This window comes from Gorilla gorilla, chromosome X, assembly GCF_029281585.2.
Source record: "Gorilla gorilla gorilla isolate KB3781 chromosome X, NHGRI_mGorGor1-v2.1_pri, whole genome shotgun sequence".
Lineage (NCBI taxonomy): Eukaryota > Metazoa > Chordata > Mammalia > Primates > Hominidae > Gorilla > Gorilla gorilla.
The window spans coordinates 122,521,212-122,540,984 of NC_073247.2; the positions used below are offsets into that span (position 1 = coordinate 122,521,212).

Genomic DNA, 19,773 nt, shown 5'->3' on the forward strand with positions numbered 1-19,773 from the left:
AAATCCTGGAGCCAGATGGCTTCATCCAGATGCCAATACACTGTGCACTCTACAGCTTAGAAATCAATGCCTCAAATGCCTACTTACTAATTCCAAGAGCCCACTTAGAGGACAAGGAGCACACCTTTCTCTAGGTTTTGGTACTGCTATTCTTTGTGACAAAAAAAACCCAAAAACCAAAAACCAAAAAAAAAAAAAAAAACAAAACAAAACACACACACACACACACACACACACACAAAACCAAACATCAAGAAGACCAAAACAATGCAAACAAGTAGACAAATATAACAGTCCCCCAAACTGCCATATGCACATACAGAATCCTATGCTTGGTTGTAATCTTGCAAGGTCTTCTGGTACTTTTGCCTCCAATCAGAACCATCAAGAACAAATGAAAATGTAATCCCACTTTATATTATACTGGGAAATATAACTTACATACGTAAAACATAAATGTACAGTTGTACTGATGCTTTCAAAGCAAACACCCATGTGACTACCACGTGGATCAAGAAAGAATGCATTGCCAAAACCCCAGAAGCACCACCCCCCAATGGAGGTCAACTCACCACCATGCTGACTATTGTGATAATCATTTCTTCACTTTCCATTGTAGTTTTATCACATTTATGCACATCCATAATCAATATAGTTTACTTTTCCCTATTTTGAACTTGATATTAATGGAATCATATTGCATGTGTTTGTGCATTTATGTGTGTCTTGTGTTTACTCAGCATTGAGCCTGAGCTATTAATATATTGACTGTAAAATGACTTCAGCTTCCCTTATCTATGCCTGGAACTACTTTTTTGTGCCTAAGTTTTTTATACTGAAGCTCACTTCTACTCTTTCTCCCCCTTTGGAGGTGGAAGCACAAAGCTGATCAGCCTCCTCTTAAGACCCATTTATGTCTCTGAAACTTGGTGAAGGCCCCTGTCTTTCTTTCACCAGTTTCAGTAATTACAGTTTTCCTTCAACATCACCTCATAGGTTTCATACTCTAATCCTTTAATAATCTTTCTAATAAAGCTATGTTGAATGGCTCCAGACACAATTTCCCTCAGAAAGCAATCTCAGAAGAGGCGCTTTTGGAAAAGTACTTCTCCAGATAAAGAGAAACAGGGGTACTGTTCTATTCCTATGGATTTCTCCAAAAGCAGATGACAAAACTTGCCAGTAATCAGCTCCTAATAGATGACACTCTCTGAAGTTCCCTGGGGAACGTTAATAAGGAACACGTCTTTCAAAACCTAGCATTTCATACAGGCAGTAATACTAGTTACTGCTTGTCATGCCTGTCATTTTCAAAGACAGTGTGGTCTCTGGAGTCTTCCAGAAAAAATGTGCTCTGAAAAGCAACATTTGCTAGATTCCTCTAAGACTCTTTGGTTGTCTCCTGACTTCACTTCCTCATTTCTACCACCAGCCTGTTCTCAAATTTCTTCTCTCTCTTCCCCATTTGAAAAAGAGACACACTACATCCTGGATGAACCTTAAAGACATTATGCTAAGCAAAAAAAGCCCATCACAAAAGGATAAATACGGCATAATGCCATTCATATGAGGTACTGAGAGTAGTCAAATTCATAGAGACAGGAAGTAGAAAGTGAGGAGTTAGTGTTTAATGGGTATAGAGATTCAGTTTGGGGAGACGAAAATGTTCTGGAGATGGGTGGTGGAGATGGTTGTGCAACAGTGTGAATGCACTTAATGTTACTGAACTGTACACATAAAAATGGTTAAAATGGTAAATTTTATGTTATGGATTTTTAGCACAAGAAAATAATCACAAATTAAACAAAAAAGAGAATGAAAATAAAAAGGAAGGAATGAGGGAAGGAAAGAAGGGAAACAAAGAAAGAAAACAAGGAAGAAAGCATGCCACATTTCCTTGTCCTCTCCTTCTCAATATCCATTTCTCTCCTATTAAAATAATAAAAGAATATATTATATAAAAGGTATGATAGTGAGTGTGGACTCTGATTTGGCCTTAGATCCCTGAGGGCACAATCTTGTGAATGTGAAGAAATCAAAACAGGATGAATTTATTGAAGAAAAGAAAAAGAGCTTGTGGGGACACTTACATTATCTTCATGTTCCAAAAAATAACCTCAACTCCCAAGTTTGATGTATTTCTCTGTCTTCTCAATTAAACTAAAATCCAAGCAGCCCTCTTCCTCCCCCTCCTGCAGACAGCTTTGATTTAGCCCTTTATTGAGAGATACAGTACATATATTTCTTAGCCTATCTCCAATTCTGGGAGCATAACCCTAGAAAACACTTTGTAAGTAGCCATACATATATTTGCTGAACCACTTCCCAGTCTCTGTGTCTTAGAGTATATGTGGCAAAGACAAAAGACAACACATCAAGACATTTATAAAATAGACTACTTTGATGGCCAAAAATGGAGGCCTGTGAGGAGGCGGATTTTGGAACAGATTTCAATAACTGACACCCTAAGTCTGCCAGTTCCTAAAATCACTTTTAGGGAATAGCTGATGGTATAAAATTCGAAACACAAAAATCAGACAAAAATCATTCTAATAAAGACAATTGCTTATCTTAGTGGCTGCAAATAATCTGGCAAACCTTTTGGGTTATAGTCATTTTGCGTCCAAAACCCTGAAGTGAAACTCTTTGGCTCTAGGCAACAGATAGCAAGGATATTTGGTTACTTTGAGAACATATTGGTTTTAAATTAACAACTCTAAAGTGAAAAACTTGAGAGCTGGCAACTCATTCTAGAAACCACTGTGTCCTCTGCCACAAATAAAGAACTTATCCTAAATACTACTGGTGTTCTGCAGGACTTTGGGATAGGTAGAGCTTGACTCCTTAGGCCCTTCCTTCAACAGGCCCCTCTCCCTTTGTAACTCTTCAGGTGCCCAGCTGAGCTTAGTGGCCTCGGGATCCTCCCCCCGCAACACCTGTCTCCTCTTTCTACAATCAAAATCTGCTTTCTAAATCCTGTGTTCAGATGAAAGTAAAAATGATTAATAAGAGTTAATTTACTACCTTCAAAGATTGGTGAATTTATCAGGACAAGGCCTAAATTTAAAAGATTAAGCTGTAATGACAATTTCAGGTGTCAGGCAACTTGGCAGGGAAGTGGGGGTGGGCTTGGGCAAAGCTGATCCGATGGCTGGACAGGTCTCAGAATCCCAGGTCACAGGAAATCAAGGTAATAACTGCCTCTTCTGCTTACTCAAGAAGAAAACAGGCCCTGGTTCAAGGGTCAGTCTGGCAACTCAGATGAAAAGCCCACTACAGGACATTTTGCTAATCCTTTCCTTAAACTACCCTAGATGTGACTCTTATTTCAAACTAAGTTAAAAACAGACTAAGCTGAAAACACTGATTTTATTTCAAACTATGTTGATTGCTTTTCCCTTTGAGAGTTTCATTTGTTTATCAGCAGAAATTCCTGGGCTAATTCCGAGAAATGCCATTCATTTCTTGCCAACAACAAGTCATGAACAATGGGCGGGGTAGAGGTGGAAGCTCCCCACGGAGGGTCTTGCTTTCTGGACATGACAGCCAAGGACTCTGAATGTGGAAGATGGCAGAAGAGGCAGCTTTTGGGTGGGAGCTCTGGGAAAGCAGAGGGGCAGGCCAGATGGCACATTGTGCACATGTTACTGCAGGGTTGGTCCTGGGGAAATGTCACACAAGGAAAATGTGTTTCCAGAGTGTCTATGTGCTCCATTATCAGCGAAACAATGTTGTCATGTTGCCCACAGCCCTCTGGAGATCCCACTGCTGCAAGATCTTACCCAGAACGGCTTTCTGTGGGCAGTTCTCTTGACCTCCTTTCTCAAAATCTCCCCTGGGCCCTATTACTGTAGTGCAGTCCTCAATCCGACTGCATCAGAATTAACTGGGATGCTTGTGTGAAATGCATGACACCCATTGCAGCCTAAATGATTCAGGATTTTTGGTGTAGGGTCTGGGAGTCTGCATTTTATCAAATCTCCCAAGGTGATCCTTAAGCACGTTAAAATTTGAGTAGTACTAGTTTAGGGTCTTGTGCTAAAATTGCCCACTACCCTAACAAACTTCTCCAAACTAAGATACTGTATATACCAATAGCTTATTGCTATAACGTAAATTGCTCCTAGAAATTGAATGGCAAAATACAACACTTCTTGAAGCACATAACAAAGCACCCTAATTCTGCAAAGTGCCTCCAAAAAATGGGTCCTATGGCTGAATAAGTTTAGACAATGTTACATCCCATATACCTCTCTGGTAGATTCATAATGGGTACTAATGTATCAAGGCTCTGTCATATAAATAGACAACAAGTATATAAAAATGTTCAACATCACTAATCATCAGAAAAATACAAATCAAAGCCACAATGAGGTATCATCTCAGCCCAGTTAGAATGGTTATGTTCAAAAAGACAAAATGTAATAGATTCTAGTGAGGATGTGGAGAAAAGGGAACTCATATGCTGTTGGTGGGAATGTAAATCAGTACAGCTACTATGGAAAACAGTATGGAGGTTTCTTAAAAAAGCTACAAATAAAACTACTATATGATCCAGCAATCCTACTGGGTATATATCCAAAAAAAGGGAAATCAATGTATTAAAGGGATAGTTACATCCCTATGTTTACTGCAGCACCACACACAACAGCAAGATATGGAATCAACGTAAGTTTCCATCAACGGAAGAATGGATAAAGAAAATGTGGTATATATACACAATGGAGTATTATTCAGCCATAAAAAATAAAGAAATCCTGTCATTCACAGCAACATGAATGAGACTTGAAAATATTAAGTTAAGCAAAACAAGTCAGGAACAGTAAGATAAACACCATGTGTTCTCACTCATATGTGGAAGCTAAAAAAGTTGATCTCATAGAAACAGAAAGTAGAATAGTGGTTACTAGAGGCTGGGAAGGGTAGGCACGATCTTGTCTCACTGCAACCTCCACCTCCTGGGTTCAAGCGATCCTCCTGCCTCAGCCTTCTGAGTAGCTGGGACTACAGGCATGCACCACCACACCCAGCTAATTTTTTTGTATTTTAAGTAGAGACAGAGTTTCACCATGTTGACCAGGATGGTCTCAATCTCTTGACCTTGTGATCCGCCTGCCTCGGCCTCCCAAAGTGCTGGGATTACAGGCGTGAGCCAGCGCACCCAGCAAATGCTACTTTCTTGAAGAAGGTTTTAACCCCTTGTACTGTGTCAAGTGTCCAAGGACCAACGGTATGAGAAAAATAGTGGAAATAAGGCATGGAAGATGGTTAAAGGGGTCTAAGAGAACAGTCAGTATGGACATGGAGGGTCTAGTGATCAAAAGTGAACATCTCCTTTGGCAACCCCTTAGTAACCTAAAATAGTAATAATAATAATAAAGCAAAATATCTGCTATTCAGACACCAACATTTCAGAATCCTTAGGCTTTTGGATGACTCTGGACCCATATACATATATATATATGTAATTATTATGTGTAATATATATACCAATCTTTTGCAGGCAAAGGAGTGGCTCCTGGTTGATCATCTTGCACACTACAGCTATTGTAGTCACCTTACTAGGGAAAACAATATGCTAATTGGCTGTTACTGTTAAAAAGGAATTGATCTGTTTTGATAAAATCCAAGAGACAAATGAATATAGAATTCAGAAGAGAATAGAAGAGAGAAGAGAGCAATGGAGATCAGATATGGATGGTGGCAACAGCAGCAAATCAGCAGCAACCATGAGGATGGCTGGCAGTAGGTACTCAAAGAAATGAACTAAAAGAAGATGGGGCAACCTTAAAATTTAAGAGAGATTCCTCAATAAATTAAAAATAAAATTACCGTAAGACCCAGAATTTCCACTCCTAGGTATATACAAAATAATTGAAAACATATGCCACACAAAAACTTGTATATAAATGTCCGTAGCAGCGTTATTCACAATGGCCAAAAGGTGGAAACAACCCAAATGACTACCAACAGATGAATGGATAACGAAAGTGGTCTATGCATAATAATGGGAGATTATTCAGCCCTTAAAAGAAATGTCGTACTGATACATGCTACAATATGGGTGAACCTTGAAAACACTATGCTAAGTGAATGAAACCAGATGCAAAAGGCCACAAATTGTATGATTCCACTTATGTGAAATGTCCAGAATAGGCAAATCCATAGAGAAGTAGATTCATGGTTACCAGGGGCTAGGGGAAAAGGGGAATGGAGAGTGACTGTGTAATAGGTTTCCTTTTGGGGTGGTGAAAAATTTCAGAAACTAGATTAGCGGTAAATGTTCTTACCACTTGTACAATATTGTAAATGTTCTTAATGCCACTGAATTATACACTAAAATGATACATTTTATGTTATGCATCTTTTACCACAATAATAAATAAATAAATCTCTCTTTTGAACCTTCCCTAGAAAAAAACTGGAGGAAACACAAAAGTCCTGTCTACTTGATTACTGTAACTGTGGAAGTCACAGATACAGACAGACATAGTCATAGACCTAGACTCTAGACTCCTTTTTAATATAAATACATGGGATGGGAGAAAAGGGGAACACAAGGGCAGATAGGTCAGTGATTAAAGACAAAAAAAAAGCAGATTCAGAGTAGACAAGTGATTTTCAACTCTTACTCTAAACTTGTCTACAGTCAAATGCCATGTACCCACCTCATCTTACACAGTCTGTGCTATAGTGTGGATTTGTGTAACACAAGTGGTTCATATGTGAGTGCTAAATAACGGAATGAAGTTGGTATAAAATAGAAATTGCATTAGTTCATACATGATTACCCAGCAAATTAATATTTTGCACTACCAAGTGAAAGCAGCTAAAAGCCAAGTACACTAACTCAGCTGAAATCAGGAAGCCATTTGCCCTACATTCTTCCTCTTGCCTCAGTTGGGCCACATGCTCTGTCTTATAAGTGCTTATTACATGATTCTCCATGATCTTTGTGCAATTTACTGTTGTCTCTATAACTTAGCAGCTTCAATCCTTCCTTAAACACCGTTCCTTCAAGCTAATGTTACCATTTTAAAAGGTGAAGTCTAGAAGTCTATATTTACTGTAATATTTTATTAGAAATGTAAGATGCCTTTTTAAACTGTGTTAGTATTTCATTAGTACAGTTGCTTTGTTAGTATTCTGGTTACAAAGTTGCCTAAGTTTTGAGTGGTTTTCTCTAATGTTACTTTTTCCTTAAGCCCTGTGATTTTTCAGTGTACAATTTTGTAGAATGTGAGGATTTTCAGATATGTGCATATTGTATTGTGGCAGAAATGCCTGTGTTTGCTAGCTCACTCACAACCCAACTATTGTTGAAAGAGAAATGACACAGGGCTTCCCACATTCTCCTTATGGGAACACATACTATAGTGCAACACTGGTAAGGTCTTTTCCCTAACCTACCTTGAATATCTAAGACTGGGGTGTCTCTCTTGGCAAACCACACTGTCACTATTCCTATTAAAACCATTCATAGTGCCAAACTTTTTCACACCTAGCCAAAAGGAAACACTGTGGATTAGGTCTCTGCTAACCAGATCAAGTCAGTTATTTGGCAATTTTATAAGAGCTCTTTAATAATCCAGGAATGCTGGAATACCTCCAGGAAAACCCAAATTTATTAATTCTGAATAGCAAATTCTCAGTGGAATGACCATTTTAAAAAGCCCTCTTAGATAATATCATGATTTAGACTCCTGATCACTATAAAATTCTTCTTTTTGTGATAAAATTCTCTCTCTGTGCATACATATATAAAATAAAATATATATAATGAAATATATACATACACATATTATGAAAATAAGTTGTGTTGTTTTACTTTCCCTTCCAGCATTACCACTTCATTCCCCCAAAAGAGAAGATAGGGAATTTAATTCCTTCAAATCTCTAAAATCTCTTAATTATCAGGGACTCCACAGAGTCTTGCTTAGAGACCAGGATGAATTTAATGACGTTCATGAGTCCTATGCAGTCTTGACTTTTCCATTAAGAATGTTCCAGCCTCCATGTAGCCTCTTTGGGCCCAGTAGAACACTGTGGTATGTGACTAAGACTTGACCTCTGCCAAGACTTGGACAAGTGCTGATGAAAAAAATTTATTTGCTCTTTGTGGGAATCGGTATAGATTTCTCTCTGGTATTTCTGGAAGAGCTGCCTGCATACTCTGATTTCCACGGTTTAGCAGGAGCTGTAGGAGACAATTTCAAATACAGGTGGGCTCCTTGGAAATTTTAGGGGTAACGAGTTTAGAAAGCAAGAGCCATGGGAAATACAAAAACAAATGAAATGAGATGGCTCCTCTGTCTCCTTCAATGGAAACTAAGCTCTAAGCATGATAGGTAGGACACTTCCACTGAGTCTATTACCACCTAGGCAAAAGCTTCTCTAAGTCAATACTGCTATAGGACAGTATGTAAAGCCAATATCTGGGGTGTACGGTTTGCTTGTTTGTCGTCTTTTTATACGGAGCTTATTCATCATCTTGGCTTTAAATATTTTCTTCTTAAATGAGGACATTTTCATCACAGTGCCTTCCATTGGGTTAAGATGGAAAACCAGAGCCCTTTTCTTTGACCAAACATTTCTGTGGCCCTGAAGGCATGAGTTTCCTCATGCCTAATAATCACTGGGGTGGAAGGAACACAGAGGAGTCATCACATCCATTGCCCTGTCTCAAAGCAGGACTGTGCCAACTCTATCTCAGATGGGTGGGTACCTTTTTATTTCTAGAAATATTAAGTAAAGAGACTAAAATTCTCCTTAGTCATTTATTCTAGGATTTAACAGCCACGGTGTTCAAAGTTCTTCCTTTTGTCAAGCTCCACTCCTCTCTGCTATGATTTAAAGCTATTTACTCTTGTTTTATCTTCAGTAGAAAGAAAGAATAGCTGGTTGCATTCTGGTTCAATATGGCAAAGAGAACACATGAGAAATCTCCCTGTTATTTTCAAAACAAAGAGAGATGAAATGTGGAACTAGAAAAATAAATAAATAAAACGTGAAAACTGCAAAATTATATTCAGAAACACAAAAAACTCTTCGTGGAATAAAATATAGAAGGAAAGTACAGCAATAAATGGGAGCCAAAGCCATATGGTCCATCAGCAGCTGGGACTGAATATGGATAGTTTGGATCCAAATGGCTGAGGAGAAACTACAGCTTGCAAGTGGCTTCCCATGTGAAGTTGGGGACTAGGGTCACACTACTCGCATGTAAACAGGGGCTGACATAGCTCTCCCCACTCAGTGTTCCCTAAAAAACACTGATTGTCCAAGTTAGGCAGTTGTAGATGAGGTCTCAGTCCATGATCATTATCAGAGACTAGTAGTGCACAAGAAAACAGAGGTAGAAATAGACCATTCGGGCATGAGGCAGCCCAAACTGAGTCATTAATATATGACCTGGTTTAGAGCAAAGTGAACTATAAAGCCTGCAACAACCATCCCACAAAGAAGGGCTCATGTAAGAAAAAACAAAAACAAAAACAAACAAACAAACCAAAAACACCCATGGATAATGAGCTTTGAAAGAAAAAGTAGAAAACCAAGGAAAATTCAGGACTAAGAAAAGCTGTCAAGAAACCCAACAAAGGTGACAATTCACATCTAAAAATATTTAGATATTTGAACAATCTGAAATGGACTTCAAATAAACTTTTAAATACTTTAAAGAAGTAAAAAAGAGGATAAGATTCCCCAAAACAATAACAGGTTATAAATTAGCATCAGGTAGATGTCTTTTTAAATAACTTGAAAACCTGAGGGGAAACAAGGTTATTGAAAACAAACAAAGAAACAAACAAAACCCAACAGATGGCCTAAATAGTATGCATGGAAAGAATTCATGAATTGGAGAACAGAGTTGAAGTAATATATCATTTTAGGGAGAATATCAGGAGGGAAAAATAAAGGAGACATTAGGAGACATAAAGGATAAATTAAATGAGATGCAATAATATACACCAAAGACAATTTTGAGAATGAGAAAAAATAAGAAGGTGAAGAGATAATTTTCAAAAAAAAAAACTCACTAAAAATTGAAGAGAAATTTGACTCCTTTGGCTGAAAAAATCATGTGCTGAGCAGGCTGAAGAGAATAATCAAACTTACACATCTCATTGTGTGCATCAGTGAAAAGAAGAAAGTTTTAAAAGCTAGAAGAAAAAAAAAAACAGAAGAACCCACAAAAGAACTACAAATAGCAGAATTCTTAACCACAAACAAATAAACAAACATAAAGCCAACAAACCATTCAGTAATATCTTCAAAGTGCTGAGGGGAGATGAACATGCACCTATAATTTCATACCCAGCCAAATTATCATTCAAGAATGATTGTAAAATAAATACACTTTTTTGTATATAAGGACTAAGGAATTTTAGAGCTACTACCCTCAGAAAGAGCTGTTAAAGGTTATAGTTAACAAGAAGAAAAATGAACTCATGGAGAAGTGAGCTGCAAGAGCAAGAAGGAAAAGAAAAGGAATAGTTTATTTCTATCCTCCATACCATAAAATGAGCTTTTTAAGTCTTAACCATAATGGTGTTTATTTCTTTCAATGCTTTCACCTCTGGAATTTTTGAACTCAGTTCTTTTAACACTTTATTTTTCTCTCAAAATAACTGCTAGCTTATACTTTCCCTTTTTCTCAATACTTGCTTCCTGTTAGGCAGCTGGGGTAGGTGCAGCCATATTCTATTCTATGTTCTTTTGCCCCATGCTCTGGGTCTGGGTCATGCCTCAACCTTCTTCCCAGGGAAGAACAATCTTTACACAGAAGTTTAGATAAGTTCCTATGACATTAGACCACTTTTGGAGACTTCTGAGGAATAAAAAGCTTTTATAAGGCTGTCTGACAGGCTACCTGGCAGGTTAACCAAAAAACAAAAAAAAAAAAAACCAAAAAACAAAAAAACAAAAAAAAAACAAAGAAGCTCTCCAGAGTGGCAACTTTATCAGAAACATTGTTCCCATTTACCAGAGCGCCCCCACCCCCGCTCATACCACATTCTTGCAATCCAGTTTAGGAAGAAGAAGCAAATAAACACATACAGAAACAGTAAGCCTGGCTTAGGGACTTATTCCAAAAAAACCCCAACAACTTTTAGGTTGGTAATATGCCGAGTCAATTTCTGACATCTTAAAGCATATACTATCAGCACCAACACTCACAATTTAAAAACCTGTGATATGGCATGATCTTCTGCCATCTGGAAATGAATCACCTGTGTTCATTAGGGTGTATTTACTGATGCAGGAAAATATATATTATAAAGGTAGTGACAAAAAGAGTTTGGGTGTTTCTTCTCCATTAAAAAAAAATTCTCCACTCTTGGAACATTTAAGTTGACTGGGTTTTCATTGAACCCCATTCCCAGCCTTATTCCTAACATTTTTTCCTGGATACATTTGGTTTCTCTCTTATAAGTTCTGGAAGTTCCTCACCACTTAAAAAGCACCGTCTATACCTTAGCTGGGGTAGTGGTTCTTCGTGTACACCCCTTTGGGACTGACAATAAAGCTGCGGATGTTCTCTAAAGGAATTTACAAATATACATAGTTACACCAAAAACTGCAAGCAATTTTAAAGGGTTCTCTGACCCTCAAAAGCCCACCCAGGAACCCTAGTTCAAGAATTTCTACCCTAAAGGGAAATGGAATCAACTTACAGGATGATAAGGCTTCTACTTCACAAAGCCCAAGAGTGTCAAGTAGCTTTTTCTAGGATTGCCACTGGGCCCACAGGCATTCTCTGAATCACTCCACACGCTTTTGGGGTGGGAATCGGGCCCCAGTCAGACATGAACAAAGTGTCATTGAGGGAGCCCCAGCCTCAGACAAATACCGTAGCTGCAAATCGTGAAAGTAGATGTCCTAACAGTTTTGTGAAAAAGTCTCTGCCTGGCTGCCCCTTAGAATTACACTTAACAATGTGTACATAATAACTGCAGTCTGGAGGAGGTGACTATTCAGCAGGCAGGCAGCTTTATACTGTCATAAACCTCACTGGGTCAGCTCCTTTGATTTATGAATGGCCCCCTCATAATTTAGAAGCTATGCTCGGATGCAATTCCAGCACTAATTGTATAAGACACATGCCGCCATGCTGCAACTCTCCTGGTGCCTGCTGCCCATGGCAGGAAGAGGCTGCTTATAGCAGAAAATCTCTGGGCCACAATTTCCATCTCTGATTGACACCCACCTTCAAATGATTAAAAGCCCAGTAAAAATCTGTTACTGGGTACCCAATAACTTATTAGAGCCTAGAATGTACCCCATTTGGGCTATAAAAAGTATTTAGAGGCCAGTTTGGACTGCCTAAAGGTTCCTATTGTTATCTGTCTGGAAGTTTCCCTTCTGGGGAATTATGGAGATGAGTTGAGTTGGGTGAAGAGGGAAATGGAGAACCACAGCTAGGAAAGAAAGAGACAAATTGCTTTACCTGGGCAGCGAGGGCAGCACAGATGAGGAATATGCACAGGAGAAACGCAATGAACATTTGGACATCTGACTCGGCTGCAAAGCACATTCCCATTCTGAAAAAGAGAAGGCAATGAGAAAAAATAAATGTCTTTCAAAGGTCGCTGGGATCAAGCCAGTTTGGGAAACAGTCATGCAGGGACTCACCCAGGCAGTGAATAATGCATTCCCAAGAAGCTGAATGCATTCAACATTTTCTTTCCTTTTCTCATCACCAGCACCTCTGCTGGGTTGGTTGATAGTTTATTGGCATATTTTTCTAAGGCTGAGATCACCACTCCTCCAATTTTCAAAGCTTCCCATTAATTGTGGGAGGCTTCTTCTGGCCTGACTCCGTGGCATTTCTACCTTTCCCCAGCTCTAGCTGCATGTCTTTTCCAAGAACCTACTCTGATTTCATAATCACCTGTTCAATAACATGAAAGACACAACGAGCAATGGGTCCCCTGAGCTGCTACCCAGCCCTGGGCAAGGAGGCATCCCTAGCAGGTGGATCCTGGATTCCATATAAATCTGCCTTGGCCCAGTGGGCCGAGTGATTCTTCTCATTTCCTTTTTAGCCAAAATTCTTCTGAGGACGAGCTAGAGTTTGGAATTTAGCTGATTAGGTAGTATGCCTGGGTGGGGCGACTGGGTCCCTGCCTGATTTACAATTACAAGACCCCTCGCTCTGACAGCTCACAACCATTTCTAGAACAAAGACATAGTCTGGAAATAAATTTTTCATTTACATTTTCCATCCATAAATCATTTGCAGCAAGGGCTACTTGTATTTGTCAGGCTGTTGTGGGGGAAGAAAGTAGTGAAGAGGATATAGAAATAGAAAATGCCTTGTGCTTGAGCTGTTGGCATTGGGATCATTTTAACATTTTGACTGCATTGCAGACATCAAAGCCTCAGCTCCCAATGGTTAGCTGTCCATCTCCAACGTGTCGAAATGTGTCGTGTCAAGAATCCGACAAAATCAGGCCATCCCAGGCAGTTAATCAATCCCCAAATGATCTATTTAATACATGCCCTAACCATTTAAAGAGGCGGGCTTCTTTTATCCAAATTGGAATTGCCTTATCCCAACCTTTTCCTTTTCTTGTGTACTTTCTAGAATAATTTTTTTTGGAGTGTTGCATTTGGCAACACCACAGAAGCTCCTCAGGTATCACACTCCTCAGAGGCAGGTGGTATAATCTTGAATTGAGATCACTGAAGCACATCAGAAACCACACCTCCCAGCTGAGGTCTAAACTGAATCCTCATTAATGCTATATACTGAATTCTGTTCTAGAGTTAATAGATTAATAATAATAATGATGATGATGATAACCACAATGATAAGGACAACAATGATGACAATAACAGCTGTTAACATTTCTTGAATGTTTACCATGACTAAGTATTGTTTTAAATGATTTAAATGGATTTGTAAATTTAATCCTTACCAGAACCATATGAAATGGTAATATCATTATCCCATTTATAAAAAGAGGAAGATGAACGAATATCACAGAGGTCAGGTAACTTGTCCAGTGGCTCATAAGTGGCAGAGGCAGGGCTGGAAACTTGGTCTGTCTTTATTCTAGAACCTCATAGCCTCTTAATACTGCCTGATGTTACCTGATAATTATGTTTCCACATGCTCAAAATTCTGACAGCCCAAAATTATGTTCAAATGGTAAATGGATCAGGCTTGCAAGTGATTGTTCCTGCTCTAGCTGGGCATGAGGGAAGAGGTGCAGTCCTTACAAAAGGTCTCAAGTAAGAAGCTGGTCTTGAAAATTCTTTGTGTAAGTTCAGAATTCTCAATGCCTAGTACAAGGCCTCCCTTTCCAATTAGCCTAGTACACCACTTCTCTACCAGGGGTGATTTTTGCTCCCCAGGCAACTTGGCCACGTCTGGAGACATTTTTGGTTATTAGGATTGGGGTTGGTGCTCTTGTTGTCTAACGGGTAGAAGCCAGGGATACTGCTTAACATCCCACAATGCGCAGGACAGCCCCCAAACAAATATCTATAGTGCAAACAAGAAACTCTAGCCTAACATATAATGGCAGAGGTTTGTTGAGAAAGATGGACCACAGCTGTGCTCCTGGGTCAAGACCATGGGAAGAAGATGGAACAACCTGCTTTATCTATTGCAAAGATGGCATTTAGGCCAACCAAAATCCTTTCTAAATGACCAGACAAGAGCCAAGTCTAAGCCAAGGGAACTCTAATCCTTAAGAGGTACAGGCCAACGTTTCACAAACTCAGTCTTAATTACAGTTATTGGCTGAGACAACATAGAATCCACTCTCCCAATGAACCAGTTTATAATTTGTCCTAATATTCTCCCTAAAGGTCAGCCTTAAAATAATTTTCAAAAACTACTTTGTCTTACAATCTAAACATTCTATTGAGATTTTGCCTCCACTCCCACTATCAGGCTCTTCTGCCTTCTCTAACCATGCCCTATATCATTAGGCTAAGAGACCATAAATATCTGTCCATAGTAAATATTCAGAGAACCCATGATAATCAAGCCAAAAAGCAAGAGAGGACAGAAGACAGAAAATTTTTATTTTTCCTTGCAATCGTCTTCTTACTTTCTTCTTTTATTTTATGAGGTAGGGTCTTGTTCTGTCAACCATGCTGGAGTGCAGTGGTACAATCTCGGTTCACTTCAGCCTAGAAGTCCCGAGCTCAAGTGATCCTCCCACCTCAGCCTCCCAACTAGCTGGGACAACAGGCATGTGCCACCATGCCCAGCTAATTTTTGTACTTTTTGTAGAGATGGGGTTTTGCCATGTTACCCATGCTGGTCTAGAACTCCCGGGCTGAAGTGATCCACATGCCCCAGCCTCACAAAGTGCTGGGATTATAGGCGTGAGACAGTGCGATCAGTCTGCTTCTTTACTTTCTTTCAGGATTTTATCACCCACGGTCCCTGGCCATTTGGGCACTGAAAGCCTCTCGGCATGCTGAGGAGCAAATTGGGAAATCACATGTCATGAGAGATTGTACCTCTGAGCAGATGCAGTTCACGCAGTAAACCAACCCATAAGGTTCCAGGTAAGGATGCCATCTCTCACCCACTCTGTACTTCTTGTCTTGAAACATGCAATATGTCTCTGAATCTGTGAAGAAGGAGATGGAGAATATGCCTGTTAGGAAACATCAACCAAGTCACAAAATTCAAAAGCAATCACAAGTTCCATCCATTTTATTATACATCAAGGGAAGTGGCATAGCAAGTATTTATAGAATTCCTATTAGGGGATTAGTGTTATACATACTTTGCTCACTGGATCCTCACCACAATGACCCATAAGGTAGATATTATTATTAGTCTCATTTTATAGATAAGGAAAATCAAGAGTCATATAACCAGTAAGAAGCTGAGATGGAATTCAAACCCAGGTTTGTCTGACAATGATGTACAAAATCTTTTTAAATTTAATTTTATTTTTCCATAAGTTATTGGGGTACAGGTGGTATTTGGTTACATGAGTAAGTTCTTTAGTGGTGATTTGTGAGATCCTGGTGCATCCATCACCCTAGCAGTATATACTGCACCATATTTGTTGTCTTTTATCTCTTGTCCCCCTCCCACTCTTCTCCCCAAGTGCCCAAAGTCCACTGTATCATTCTTATGCCTTTACATCCTCATAGCTTAGCTCCCACATATCAGTGAGATCATACGATGTTTGGTTTCCATTTCTGAGTTACTTCACTTAGAATAATAGTCTCCAATCTCATCTAGGTCATTGCAAATGCTGTTAATTCATTCCTTTTTGTGGCTGCGTAGTATTCATATACACACACACACATATATATATATACACACACACATATATATATAATCAATAGAAACATATATATATATATATATATACACACACACACATACTGACTCTCTGTCTCTCTGTCTCTCTCTATCTATCTATTTATCTATATGTTTCTTTATCCACTCATTGATTGATGGGCATTTGTGTTGGTTCTACAATTTTGCAATTGTGCATTGTGCTGCTATAAACATGCATGTGCAAGTATCTTTTTCGAATAATGACTTCTTTTCCTCTGCATAGATACCCAGCACTGGGATTGCTGGATCAAATGGTAGTTCTACTTTTAATTATTTAAGGAATCTCCACACTGTTTTCCATAGCAGATATACTAGTTTACATTCCCTGCATCCACACCAACATCTACTGCTTTTTTGTTTTTTGATTATGGTCATTCTGGAAGGAGTATGGTGGTATTGCATTTGATTATGGTCATTCTTGAAGGAGTAAGGTGGTATTGCATTCTGGTTTTGATTTGCATTTCCCTGATCTTTAGTGATGTTGATCATTTTTTCATATGTTTCTTGGGCATTTGTATATCTTCTTTTGAGAATTGTCTATTCATGTCCTTGGCCCACTTTTTGATAGGATTTTTTTTTCTTACTGATTTGTTCATTGTAAATTCTGGTTATTAGTCATTTGTCAGATGTATAGATTGTGAAGATTTTCTCCCACTCTGTGGGTTGTTTGTTTACTCTGTTGACTGTTCCTTTTGCCATGCAAAAGCTCTTTAGTTTAATTAGGTCACAGCTATTTATCTTTGTTTTTATTGCATTTGCTTTTGGGTTTTTGGTCATGAAATCCTTGTCTAAGCCAATGTCTGTTGCGGGAAGTCAGGGACCCTGAACAGAGGGACTGGCTGGAGCCGTGGCAGAGGAACATAAGTTGTGAAGATTTCATGGACATTAACCAGTTCCCAAACAATACTTTCATAATTTCTTACACTCGTCTTACTTTAATCTCTTAATCCTGTTATCTTCGTAAGCTGAGGATGTACATCACCTCAGCGCCACTATGATAATTGTGTTAACTGTACAAATTGACTGTAAAACATGTGTGTTTGAACAATATGAAATCAGTGCATCTTGAAAAAGAACAGAATAACAGCAATTTTAGGGAACAAGGGAAGACAACCATAACGTCTGACTGCCTGTGGGGTCAGGCAAAAAGAGCCATATTTTTCTTCTTGCAGAGAGCCTATAAATGGACATGCAAGTAGGGAAGATATCTCTAAATTATTTTCCTAGCAAGGATTACTCTGGGAAAGGAATGCATTCCTGGGGGGAGGTCTATAAATGGCCGCTCTGGGAGTGTCTGACTTATGTGGTTGAGATAAGGACTGAAATGCACCCTGGTCTCCTGCAGTACCCTCAGGCTTACTAGGGTGGGGAAAAACCCCGCTCTGGGAAATTTGAGGTCACACCGGTTCTCTGCTCTCGAACCCTGTTTTCTGTTGTTTAAGATGTTTATCAAGACAATAAGTGCACCGCTGAACATAGACCCTTATCAGTAATTCTGCTTTTGCCCTTTGAGTTGTGATCTTTGTTGGACCCTTATCAGGAGTTTCTGATTTTGCCCTTGTCCTGTTTCCCCAGAAGCATGTGATCTTTGTTCTCTTTTTTGTCCTTTGAAGCATGTGATCTTGTGACCTACTCCCTGTTCTTGCACCCCCTCCCCTTTTGAAATCCTTAATAAAACTTGCTGGTTTTGTGGCTCAGGTGGGCATCACCATCCTACTGATATGTGATTTCACCCCCAGCGGCCCAGCTGTAAAATTCCTCTCTTTGTACTCTTTCTCTTTATTTCTTAGCCAGTTGACACTTATGGAAAATAGAAAGAACCTATGTTGAAATATTGAGGGCATGTTTCCCCAATAAATGTCTAGAAGGGTTTTTCCAATGTTATCTTCTAGAATTTTTATAGTTTCAGGTCTTAGGTTTAAGTCCTTAATCCATCTTGGGTTGATTTTTGTATAAGGTGAGAGATGAGGATCCAGTTTCATTCTCTTACATGTGGCTTGCCAGTTATCCCAGCACTATTTGTTGAAAAGGACCCCCACATTTATGTTTTTGTTTGCTTTGCTGAAGATCAGTTGGCTGTAAGTATTTGGGTTTATTTCTGGGTTCTCTATTCTGTTCCATTGGTCTATATGCCTATTTTTATACCAGTACCATGATCCCAAATTTATAAAACAATTACTAACAGACCTAAGAAATGAGATAGACAGCAACACAGTAATAGTAGGGGACTTCAATATTCCACTGACAGCACTAGACAGATCATCAAGACACAAAGTCGACAAAGAAACAATGGATTTAAACTATACCTTGGAACAAATGGACTTACAAGATATATATAGAATATTAGAATATTTCATCCAACAACCACAGAATACACATTCTATTCAACAGAGCATGGAACTTTCTGCAAAATAGACCATATGATAGGTCATAAAACAAGCCTCAATAAATTTAAGAAAATCGAAATTGTATCAAGCACTCTCTCAGACCACAGTGGAATAAAACTGGAAATCAACTCCAAAAGGAACCTTCAAAACCACGCAAATACATGGAAATTAAATAACCTGCTCCCGAATGAGCATTGGGTGAAAAACGAAATCAAGATAGAAATTTAAAAATTCTTCAAACTGAATGATAATAATGACAGAACCTTATCAAAATCTCTGGGATAAGGCTAAGGCAGTGCTAAGAGGAAAGTGCATAACCCTAAACACCTACATCGAAAAGTCTGAAAGAGCCCAAATAGACATTCTAAGGTCACACCTCAAGGAACTAGAGAAACAAGAACAAACCAAACCCAAACCCAGCAGAAGAAAGGAAATAACCAAGATCAGAGTAGAACTAAATGAAATTGAAACCAAAAAAAGACACAAAAGATAAGTGAAAAAAAAGCTGGTTCTTTGAAAAGATAAATAAAATCGATAGACCATTAGCAAGATTAACCAAGAAAAGAGAGAAAATTCAAATAACCTCACTGAGAAACGAAACAGGAGTATCTTCAAATACTGAAATACGAAAGATCATTCAAGACTACTATGAACACCTTTACACACATAAACTAGGAAACCTAGAAGAGATGGATAAATTCCTGGAAAAATACAACCCTCCTAGCTTAAATCAGGAATAATTAGATACCCTGAACAAACCAATAACAAGCAGAGAGATTGAAATGGTAATTTAAAAATTACCAACAAAAAAAGTCCAGGACCAGGTGGATTCACAGCAGAATTCTGCCAGACATTCAAAGAAGAATTGGTACCAATCCTTCTGACACTACTCCATAAGATAGAGCAAGAAGGAACCCTCCTTAATTCATTCTATGAAGCCAGCATCACCCTAACACCAAAACCAGGAAAGGACAAAACCAAAAAAGGAAACTACAGACCAATATCTTTGATGAACATAGATGCTAAAATCATTAACAAAATACTATCTAACTGAATCCA

General features: G+C 38.8%; 1 protein-coding gene across 10 annotated transcripts in view; it reads right to left on the reverse strand.

The window, feature by feature from the left end:
- The window catches only part of CHRDL1 (chordin like 1), a 122,596-nt gene that overhangs the window by 73,007 nt on the left and 29,816 nt on the right, over positions 1–19,773 (reverse strand). For all 10 annotated transcript variants that reach the window (XM_063703210.1, XM_063703209.1, XM_019019793.4 and 7 more), the window contains 2 exons: positions 15,487–15,599; positions 12,452–12,545 (listed from right to left, as the gene is read on the reverse strand). In XM_063703210.1, coding sequence (XP_063559280.1) covers positions 12,452–12,545; positions 15,487–15,599 — 207 coding nt within the window. The remainder of the gene's footprint in view (positions 1–12,451; positions 12,546–15,486; positions 15,600–19,773) is intronic.